Below are 10,965 nucleotides of genomic sequence, written 5' to 3'. Positions count from 1 at the left end.
ATATATAACAAAGAATAGAATATAACAATAATGAGATTTGGTTGGCAATCGATAAATGTAATATTCAAGCATTTGAGTCTTGGGTTCATTAAATTGTGAGGAAAAATGTTTTACTGTTGCCAGCAGTATGTTTTATGGAGGTATAGTGGACAAATTGTCATGGCAACACAAACAACAGCTGGTGAGAAACAATTAAATTCACGCATTACAATAAAAAGAGCAATCTTTCTGCTTATGTATCCACAACAACCAGTTGTCATCTGTACATATTTAGACACTTCAGCCGTACGCAGTGAACAGTCATTAAATCCTTCCTCTCAAAGCAGTTGCTTTAATCCCTGCTGCAGTAATTACCACACAGGCTCTACACTACGCAAACACAGCTGCTGCTGAACATGTGTCACCAAACGGCCGACAGGAATGCAGAAATTAGAAAACAACTTGTCACCGAGGACCTGCAGCGATGAGTTCGCAACTGGGCGGAGGGGAGTGGACAAGATCGGAGACGATTTACAGAAAATGGTTAGCAGAGACCCTGTGAATCGGATAATATTACACAAAATGTGCTGCTTTTAAAGGAACGCACCAGACAAACGTGTGTGTGTGTGTGTGTGTGTGTGTGTGTGTGTGTGTGTGTGTGTGTGTGTGTGCGTGCGTGTTTGTCACCACACACAGATGAATGAGTCAAAATATCTTTGGGTCATTGATTCATGAAACAATGTGGTTTTTTCTCAATTTTTTTTTTATTTCAGTCGTGAAAAACAAATTATATTCTTATTTTCAGGACATTTGATAGATTTTTATGGCGTTATATTTTAGTTGAGAACAAATAAAAGTATGCTCTCACAAACCGTGCACAATCCACTGAAGCCTGTTTGCTTCGTGCCCACACACCAGCTGCTGTGTGAAACCATGACGGAGACTCAGACTCTTAGCTAGCGATAATCTGAGCTGCACAGTGTGTGTGTGTGTGTACAGGTAAACAGTATGATGGTCAGTCTCAGGTTTTCACATCCATACACTGCAAAACTATACAAAAACAAAGACTGATGTTTCTGTTTACTCCAGAGGACAAACAGCTTAAAGCAGCTGGTTCAAGTCATTTGTTAAAATGTTTCTCCTTCCAGGAACAAACAACAAAAAGTGCATTTTTTTTCTAATTAAAAAGAAGAACCATGTAGTCTCAAGCCTCATCTCTCAGTCTGACTCAGTTTATTTTTGTCTTCTGATGATGACAAACTTTGTAACATTTTCCCCGCACTTCATCGCCTCTCTATCTGTCAGCTGTGCCAACGATTGTGTCAGGACAATTGTCTCGTGGTTTCCTTTAAAAGCTCGGTTTTTTAACAGCAAACTGGGGCTCATTAGGCTCCTTTAAACATAAAGATTTCAAGCCGGATGAGACAATTACAGATTAGCACCATGTGAGAAATGTCAACAAATGCTTACAGACATTTTTAAAAAAGATGCTAAAAATATGTTGTTATATGTTGAGGTACAAAATACCCCTCAGAAAAGGAAGAAAAATGGAGCAGTTTCATGTTTTTTTACAATGTTTCACTTGTTGGCTCAAATTAGCTCTTTTCTGTCCCCGAGCCAATAAAGAAAAACTCAGTTTGATGATCTTTGAAAATCTTGTGCGTGTGTTGTTGTCAGGCTGAATCCTCTCACATCATCCCCTCCTACCTGTGGTGATCTCTGTCCTGGTCACTTCTCAGATCGAGGTGTTGGGCAGCAGACAGCGGCAGGCTTTTCTGGCTCCAGTTTCTGCAGGACTCTGAGGATGACGACACCAGCAGGTTGCTGTGCTTCCCTGACGCTCTGAAGGGGGGCACCACTGCGTAGCCTGTGACACATTAATAAAAGATCTTATTGCTGTTTCAAAACATGGACGACGAGGGTGTGGGAGAGGGTGGAGAAGATACCAAGAGCAGCCTTGTCCTTAACCGCCAGGTGGAGTGTTCCAGTCAGGAAGTTGATGAGCTCGGGCAGGAAGCGCTTTGATAAAGAGACGTACTCCACCGCCAGACAACACAGCACCAAACCTGCCGTCAGGTCCTGTAAGGACCTCACAGGACACTGAAAACATACACATAACAGAAATAAACATTAGAAGCTGAGAGAGAAGCTATCTGGAGCTGAAAATCAACCTTACTTTTGCACAAAAAACAAAGTTAGTCGACTGCAATGATGATGCAATATTAACACTTAAAAACATAGAAAAGTTTACCCTGGTGAGAGTCTGGATGATGTAAAGCAGAGCTGGAGTCGTAACTGGGTGTCTGCAGTCGGAGGTAGGAAACAGCAGCGCTGTCACCTTCAAGTAAACGAGCTTAAAACAGAAAAACAGACAGACTGTGTTGGTTTCATGTAGAATCCACCAAACATCTGGAAACCTGATGACTGACACAAAATGACTCCATACTCCAGTAACACTGAACATGTTTTATTTGGCTTTTTTACAGTAAAGCTCTTAGGACAGAGCCATACTGTGAGTGGGTTGTAGAATCAAAATGTATATTTATTTTGTTCGTTTTATTAGACCTGAGGTGTAGTTTAAGATCAAAGCATTGTGCAAATATGTCACCTAATCACTAAAATCTTTGTCAGCTTCTGAATAAAGAACTATTTATTGAGAAAAATGTATTTTTTAAAGGGAAAATGACTTGAGTTTTTCTTAAACCACAAAAAAATGTACCATGTGTTAATGTCTTACTGCTGTTTTTACATGTCAGAACAAGTAAATATGACAAGGCATAGGTTATATACACCTGCATACCATGTCTAGTGTGGGGAAAGCAGCATGACCTTTGACCTCAAGATCCTCCTCCATGATGTGAGCAGCATCTCCCAGGATGCTCTGCATGGCCTGACAGGCTGCATCTGGAAACATCTGGCACAACGTGTAGATCTCCCTTCAGAAAGAGAAAAGAAAAGAAAAGAAAAGAAAAGAAAAGAAAAGAAAAGAAAAACACAAATGATCATTAAATATCTACATTTAGATGAAAGCAAAAGACAGAAAAAAAAGCTTATTTTTAACGTACGGAATAAGTTTATCTACGGTGGTGAGTTCGGGGGGGCTTCTGGTAGCGACTTCACCGATGTACTCCAACAGAAAGCCGAACAGTTTCTGTGACAAAAAGAAGGAAAATTTTAGCATTTATAGCTAACAACAACAGTAATAACACAATACTCTGCTGCATGGCATACCTGCAGTTTGAGCTTATTGCCCACAGCCAGACTAGGGTGGTTGCACTTCTGAGTCCTGGCCACAATGAGGCGCTGGTTGTCAGGGGTGTGACCATCAAGTAAATCTTTCAGGTCGCTGTAGCTCTCAGGGGCTAAAGGAGGAAAAGATCAAAGAAAAAAAAGTGATTCAGCACAGTTAAAAAGAAAACACAGATTCCCCTGTAAATAGATAGAAACACAGAAGATGAAAAAGGCAGCAGCAATGAGTGTATGTACCAGTAAACGTGTACGGGAGCTCTGCTTTAGCTGCTTCCTGCTGGGCCTTCAGCTCCTCTGGGCTCAGGCTCTTCTTGGGTCTGGTGCTGCTGGCCTCCTCATCCTCCTGGTTTCGCTCCTCGCTCTCGCTCTCTTGCTCTGAGTCCAGGTCTGAGTGACCGTCTTCCTCTTCACTGCTGCCCTCCTCTTGCTCTACGTCACCCTCATCGCCGCTTTCCTCTTCTGCACCCGACTCCTCTTCCTCGTCGCTATCTCCCTCTTCTTCATTTGCTTCCTCATCTTCCTCCGTCTCCTCCGGAATGTTCCATTTTCCATCCTTTACCAGGACCAGAGTGAATTTCATGTTGAAACTAGAGACATCATTTCTATGAAAATAAAGTGGGAGTGCTGAACGGTTTTGCTGAAACTTGCTAAACTAACTAAAACTGAGTTGTTAAAGCTAAAATGAGCGGAACATTAGCTAAAAACAAAAAAAATAGCTAAACTAGCTACAAGAAGCAAAACACTAAAATCCAAACTTAGCAAAATCTAGAAAAATAAAAGGTTATCTAAAAGCTAAAGCATGAAAGAAATCACAAAAGAATAGCTAAAAGCTAATAGCATAAGAGTAGCTAAAAACTAAATGTAGCGAGAGGTTAGGTAACAACAGTAAAATGTTAGCATAAAGCTAAAACATGCAAAAGGTCACAGGAGGAAGACTAGATGAAAGCTGAAGTAGCAAACGAGTAGCTACAAAAAGTAGCTAAGAGCTAAAAGTAGCAAGAGGCTAGATAAATTATAAAGATTAGCTAAAACATGCAAACGTTCACAATTAAAAGATTGGTGAAAGCTAAAGTAACAAATGAGGAGCTAAAATCTAAAAGTAGCAAAAGGCTAGTTAGCAGCCAATGTAGTAAAAAAAGTAGCTAAAATTTTCAAAAGGTTAGGTCATAGCACTTTTATACAAATATGTCTGGCTAAAAAAGCACAAATTGTGCAAAAGGACAACATTAGAGTAAATGCTGACTCAGCGTTCACATTAAAAGGATCTGTATTTGTTCCATCTCCCACCTGATAGGACAGGGTTTTCTTGTCGTGTTTATCAAGAATGAAGCCGTCGTTGAGGTCATCAGCAGAAAAGTGGATTTGACGCTGCATACTCTCCTCGGCTTCTTCTCCCATCATCCTCCTCAAACGGTCGGCCTGGAGGAGGAGGGGTGGATTTATATCGGGTCTAGAATCAATAATCTAGTAAAAAAAAAAAAAGACATTTCAGGACCCTCACCTCCAGTTTCTGCAGCTTCTCCTTCTCGTCCTTGGCCAGCTCCTCAGGAGATTTCATCTTCTCTGAGGGCTGAGCCTTCATCTCGAAGCCGAGCTCTCGGACCATCATGTCATATTCCTCCAGCTGGAACGCGAAGAAAAAAGCAAAGATAAGGGAAGCCTCAGGCTGACACAGGCTGTTGGTTGTGGCGATTGATATCTGTGGTCCTACTACCTTCGGTTTCTCCTCTGGTTTGTCGACTTGTTCAGCTTTGGGTGTTTTTTTCACCATCAGAGCCTGGATGCTTCTCCACTCGTTATCCAGCTTCTCAGTCAGCTCCTGAGCTTCCTCTTTCTGCACCTGTCGTTCTCTCTGTGAACAAAGCAAAGTGTCAAACCTGCGGAGCCACGTCTTCTAAAACAAATAACTAAAATAAGCAGCCCTAATAAACATCATTACTCTAATTAAGACATGAGAGCGTTAGCAGCTCACCTTTTCCTGCTTGGACTTCTGGATGAGCTCTTCAATCAGCTCCTGTCTGGACTTGGCTTTCCCTGGTTCTTCCTGCTGTTCCCCTGATGTTTTCTTCCTGAGGAGGCCCCCGCCCCCTCCAAAATGGGAGGCAGTCAGTTCAGCTAGAAAGAAAAAAAAATTATATGACTGGAATTATTTAACCAAGCTGAGGAGCTAATAAAAAACTAAACTTACAACAGGGAGGACGTAACCTTTAGCTGAATACTCTGACAATGGTACTTGCATATATTTTTAAGCATTTAAAAAATATATTTCATCAGAATATGAGAACTTCAAACTCAATGTGAAGCATGATGAACATTTATTTTGTCAGCCCAGGCTCACCTGATAAAAGCCCTTTCTCCTCCGATTCATCGTCACTGTTCACAGTGTCGTTGAATTTCTCGATTTCAGACAAAGACTGGCCGTAGTGAGTCAGCTCCTCATCCTCATTCAGGTTGTAAACGTCCTTCTTTCCATGAACACGCTAAGAAAAAATCAATGCAAACAAAAAAAGGTCATCATTTTTTTTAGTCAGTTGCACAAAAACTATGACTATGACTCTTTTTGAATTTTTACCACGAGTGATTTGAATTGAAAAAGAAAAAGGTGGCTTCAGAGGCTGGATTAAGCACATACATGTAATAACTGATCAATCAAACTAAAACAGAAAACTATATTCACATCATCAAATCATCACTAACCTGTCTTTCCATGGCAAACCTCTGCAGGATTTTGTCTTCTGGAGCAATATTAGCATCATATTCTCCCAGTCGTCGATCAATAAATTTGTTGGACCGGTTTTTCTGTTTGTATTCCTTTAGGAGTGTCTCTTTTCTCTACGGATACAAAAAAAAAAAAAAAAAAAACAAGCAAGAAAATTAACAAATAAAATGGATATAAAACCCAGTGCTGCTTGTGAATGTTGTACATGAAGATTTGACTTTTCTCCACTCCAAAATCTGATTCATGGTTTCTTCTGTTCTCACAACTGTCTCAGTCACTTGTGATAAAAATCCCTCTCAGCGTGGTGCTGCAAGCAGCATGTTTTACAGCGCAGACCGTGTTAAACGAGTGGCGTATTTAGAACAATTGTCGCCATAATTAGTGCTACAACAGATACATTTACCACAGCGTCTGCACTTTCTTACTATTTCCAACTCTTGATTATTATTCCAACCACAAACCAAGCTGTGCTGGTGACAGATTAACATTAGCCGAGTGTAGACGTGTCTGTTTCAACTTGTGTGTGCGCAGTGGACAAATTTTTACTTTAATAACTCTTTCATATTGTAATAAGAGGTTTCCATCCTGTTTTATTGTTTCTGAAATAAAACAATGACAGATGTCAACTGCAAGGTTCTGAAAGTCGAAATCTGCTACTTTTACACTTTCAAACAAAAGTGGAGAGTGTCGGTGACGTTTGAGACTCTGCTGCAAAAACAACCTAATTAGAAAATGTTGGTTTTTTTTTTTTGTATAGTTCATTATCACTTCTTTGTCTTTTTTAATGTATTAAATTTGAATTACTTCTCAATAACCAAGCATTATCTGTGGTTTAGGTCAGTGGTTCACACACTTTTTAGCTTTTGAAACAAAACAAAACAAAACAAAAAGAGTGAAATTGAATATACTTGGTTGAGCAAAATAAAAAGCTTCTAGTGATTATGGTGGCTTTTTTAATTATTACTTTTAAATCTACTTTTCTTATAGTTTAAAATATCTATAACACAAAATTTGCCGGAATAAATTATTTGCAACTTTTGTTTGATTTCTGGAGATGGTCCTGAAACCAAACTTTAGGAACCACTGGTAACATTTGTGTTTTTAAGAAGGTAGAAGGAGCTGTACAAGTTGTTTAACATTCAAAATACTTAGTTAAAGTTTTACTACCACACATTTCAAATTTTACAAAGATTTATGTTAATTTGAAAACAAATAAAAACAAGTAATAGAAAACATTCAGTGAATTAGGGTAAAGCTCATTAATTATATATTTTAAATTAGGATGATGTGTTTAATCATTCTGTTAACCTTGAGTTAAAATTATCCACAAGATTGGGTCATCTTGACCCAGTTGGGGCAGCAGGAGCTTTAAATAATACGGAGACGAGATCTTCTTTTACCTTATTGATGGCTTTGGATCGAGACACACCTGGGAGACCCACATCGTGTTTGGATTTTCTCCCAAGGACTTCAAACTTCTTCCGGTTAATTTTCACCTCAAAAGGGTTGTTTTTAATCTCTGAAGACGTCTTGGCTTTGCGGACTTTGTCAGCGAGGCTCTTCTTCTTCTGTGGTGCCTTCCCCATCTGTGACACCGAGTTTGGATTGATGTTAGTATGTCTTAAACGTGCATATATTTTACAACTCCTAAATTAGTTTAGCCAAAATAATCCCAACAACGATGACCGTTCAACTCGCTACGTAAAGCCGATGAAACCAAAACTATCACAAACTGGTCATTATGCACGAGGCTACTACTGTAAACATGGCTAACTCGACTAGCAGCCGCTGACGAAACAAGAAACTTTATAAGAAAAGGGAAGTTTACCGTTGACCAGCGATGGCTTTAACACTTATTAAATCCAGACGGAGCAAATCATCGGATAATAACGCTGTGTCGGTTCTTTTTTAATACAAAGTGATTAAATTTTGTGCTATCCACGTTGTTGCACCGGGATAGCACTCAGAGTCCGAAATAACGAGAGCCACTTCCGGTGTGAGATTCCCAACAGCGCCTCTAGCGGGTTAAGAGCAAATAACACGTACAAGGGTTAGGGCCGCTGGAAAAATAGATAAATAAATAAAATCCTGACTTTAATATCAGAATTCTGAGAAAAAAAAGTCAGAAATCTGAGATTATTTTTTTACAGTGGCCCTAACTCTCTTACGTAAAAATGCAATTATGTTGGGGCTAAAGAAAACGCTCCAACTTTGGTTTGCTTTTAAATTCACTTTCAAAGGTTTCTTAATTTAAAATAAGTGCTTCTTCTTGCCTGGTTGGTACTATAACAGGTTTATCATTGAAATGAAAATTTTCAATTTTAAAAACACTTATTTTGGCACATTCTAATATTATTCAGTTGTTTATAGGACAATGGCAATCCCTAAATAACTTAAAACTCAAATGTGATTATTTTGGGGTATTGGGAATTTAGAAAATTATTTTGAGCAATATAAATGATACAATTATAAATTAATGACGTCCACTGAAAATCATTTTAAAGTTTTTTTTTTTTTTTTTTTGTTAAAGACAGGGCAAAGGTAATGCACAGTAGAGACAAATGGATCTCAATTTATATTTGTTTACATTTTTATTTTAGGTCCTCGTTCCCAGATTCATCTTTCAACAAAAAATTTGACAACTTTTCTTGAGGCAGAAACTTGTTGGATTTGTCATGATGAATTTCTCTTCTTATGCAAGTTATGCATTCTTTATCATAGTTAAAAAAATAAACAAAATAACATAATAGTTGTTAAAAGTGCTTATGTCCTAATCATGTTTTTAAATTTCAAGAATAGATGTTATACGCCAACATTCCTATAGACACAATAATAATCACACATCAAAGTTTTTCAGGGTAGTTTTTTTTATTCATGGTTGTAGAACAAATGAAAAAGGTGATAAATTAAGTCTGTAGATGAAATAATTATGAAACATTAAAATTGGAAGTAGTTAAAACAGATGACAAATAGTGTAGTGGTTAGCTAAAGGAGAAAAAACAAACAAAAACAAAAGTGATTTAAAGGCCTACTGAGATATATATTAAAGTTAAAGCAATATTATTTAATAGGGGAGTTAAAGAATGCACACCAAGCTTTTTGTACACAATCTTTCACAAGTTTTCAGCTCATATGAAGCACTGCGAGTCGACCACCTGCTGCAAGCGGGAGCAGACTTATTGAAACGTTTCACATTAGATTCCATTCTCTTTTTTCATTAAAAAAGGATGGATAACCTATCACTCCCAACTAGTTTTAAATGTTTCAAGAACAGCAACTAAAACGTAAAACACTGCACTGTTTATTGCCGTTAAAGTAAACATTCAATTCTTATTTTACTCAGTAAAATCGGGGTTGGAAGTTTTTTTTTTTTAATAAAACCGATCATTTGATCAATTTCAGGTGATCGACTGTTTTTTTTTTTTTTAAAAAGCAATAAGTGGTCTTCAATTTGTACTTTACACAATTAAAAACTAAAGCAGTGCTGCCAGTATTTTCACATTGACCAAGTGAAACAAAGATTAAAACACAAAATAAAGCTCAATTCAATTAATGAAAAAACACAAAAACACACATTCCATCATACTTGAGACGTAAAGCCAGAAGCAAACTTGTTGTATGAAGCTACAAGCTACAAAACCAAGCATGAGTAATTCTTTGTGAACTACATGGTTTATCATAAAACCTTCTGTAAGTTTGCCAAAATGCAGGGGAAAAAAACAATACTTGTAGTAATTGTGGTTTGTGAAATAATGACAAAACAGTTCATGTGTGACCAAGGAAAACAAATGGCATTAAAAATAAGAAGTCAAACATTAGATGTTAAATGTTTTGAATTATTTAACTGGGAGCAGTCAGATGATTATTTTCCTCTCGTCTCAAACCCAAAGTAGAGCATTCAGATCCGTCCTGCTGACGTGTAATTTCACGAGTAAACAGCTTTATTGGGGAGAAAAATAAGTACTATGCAATTTGTAGATACAGTATTACTGTCAGAATGTACTACCAGCTAGATACAAGCTTTTCTTCTGCTGCGACAGTTTTTAAAAGACACTTTTGACAAGTTTAGATACAATCCTTTACATTCTAGTTGTTACAATGGTTAATTAAAAAATAAAAGAGGGATAAAACCCCAAATCCCCACATGTGGATCTTTAGTAAAAGACATGCATAAAAGGCCAGACAGACTGCATCACTCACAGCTAAAAGCCTGTAATAGTTAAAAACCTTGAAGCAATTGTTTTTACACTGTATAAAAAATTGGCACAAACTAATGAGAAATAGGTTAATAAGCCTGCAGCAAACAATATCAAAATAACAGAAAGCATAAATGTGTGTTAGGTGTGGCTTGCTTGAAGAGTGCCAGGACAAAAAAACAAAAAGAAAAAGCAGCCTGTGGGACCGATACGACATTCTTCTATTTTACGACTCAGACTTTTTTTTGTTTTTCTTTAGGAAGGAAGGAGTGCGGAACTTCTTTTTCTTTTTGGAGGGAGATTTGCTGGGAGACTCGTCGCCGTCCTGGTCGCCGGGCTCCTCCCCCTCAGCTGCTTCGGTGGTGGCAGGGGCGGGAGCGGCAGAGTCTTCGGCGGGAAGCGCCGGAGCATCGGAGGGGTCATCGGGGGTTAAATCTGGGAGGGTCTGTCTCAGGGTGGCCGGGTCGCTCTCATCCTTAAAGGTTTGTTCTGGCACAGACTCTGACGGAGGGGAGGATGAGGAGAAAGTTATTGATCTCAGAAAACAGACTGACGGATCGGATTACAAGACAGTGAAGCTAACAACTGGCAGAGTAAGCTGCAAAATCCACAAAACTTCCTACTTGGAGAGCATCAACATGTCAGTTTAAGTGCTTGTAGAAAAGCTAAAGACAGAATCTGTAAGATCAAGTCTGTCACTTCTACAGGCAGCATTCTCACTAAACAAGCCCTAAACACTAAAATGATGCACGAGACAAACCTTTCCTCAGACTGAAGCTAACAGAGGTGCACATTTTACATCACAAAAACTCATCTTTTCTT

The 10,965-nt window shown here is 38.4% G+C and overlaps 2 protein-coding genes across 9 annotated transcripts in view; both read right to left on the bottom strand.

Moving 5' to 3' along the window:
• The window catches only part of nop14 (NOP14 nucleolar protein homolog (yeast)), a 14,143-nt gene extending 6,216 nt beyond the window's left edge, over positions 1 to 7,927 (bottom strand). Inside the window, exons 1-15 of the mRNA XM_014009352.1 lie at positions 7,776 to 7,927; positions 7,348 to 7,533; positions 5,926 to 6,060; positions 5,567 to 5,708; positions 5,201 to 5,343; positions 4,943 to 5,080; positions 4,730 to 4,852; positions 4,516 to 4,647; positions 3,466 to 3,781; positions 3,211 to 3,341; positions 3,045 to 3,130; positions 2,780 to 2,915; positions 2,231 to 2,332; positions 1,926 to 2,079; positions 1,687 to 1,846 (exon numbers count right to left, since the gene is read on the bottom strand). Coding sequence (XP_013864806.1) covers positions 1,687 to 1,846; positions 1,926 to 2,079; positions 2,231 to 2,332; positions 2,780 to 2,915; positions 3,045 to 3,130; positions 3,211 to 3,341; positions 3,466 to 3,781; positions 4,516 to 4,647; positions 4,730 to 4,852; positions 4,943 to 5,080; positions 5,201 to 5,343; positions 5,567 to 5,708; positions 5,926 to 6,060; positions 7,348 to 7,533 — 2,084 coding nt within the window. The 5' untranslated portion in view covers positions 7,776 to 7,927. The remainder of the gene's footprint in view (positions 1 to 1,686; positions 1,847 to 1,925; positions 2,080 to 2,230; positions 2,333 to 2,779; positions 2,916 to 3,044; positions 3,131 to 3,210; positions 3,342 to 3,465; positions 3,782 to 4,515; positions 4,648 to 4,729; positions 4,853 to 4,942; positions 5,081 to 5,200; positions 5,344 to 5,566; positions 5,709 to 5,925; positions 6,061 to 7,347; positions 7,534 to 7,775) is intronic.
• An 869-nt stretch (positions 7,928 to 8,796) lies between these two features.
• Positions 8,797 to 10,965, bottom strand: part of add1 (adducin 1 (alpha)) — a 35,163-nt gene continuing 32,994 nt past the window's right edge. For 3 of the 8 annotated variants that reach the window (XM_014009340.1, XM_014009341.1, XM_014009349.1), the window contains one exon: positions 8,797 to 10,644. In XM_014009340.1, the coding sequence (XP_013864794.1) occupies positions 10,370 to 10,644 (275 nt within the window). In that variant the 3' untranslated portion in view covers positions 8,797 to 10,369. The remainder of the gene's footprint in view (positions 10,645 to 10,965) is intronic. The other 5 variants (XM_014009343.1, XM_014009344.1, XM_014009342.1 and 2 more) reach the window with 5 other exon arrangements.

This window comes from Austrofundulus limnaeus, unplaced genomic scaffold (assembly GCF_001266775.1).
Source record: "Austrofundulus limnaeus strain Quisiro unplaced genomic scaffold, Austrofundulus_limnaeus-1.0 Scaffold57, whole genome shotgun sequence".
NCBI classification, from domain to species: Eukaryota; Metazoa; Chordata; class Actinopteri; order Cyprinodontiformes; family Rivulidae; genus Austrofundulus; species Austrofundulus limnaeus.
The sequence above is the reverse complement of the archived record's forward strand: the minus strand, read 5'-3'. Positions and strand labels throughout refer to the sequence as shown.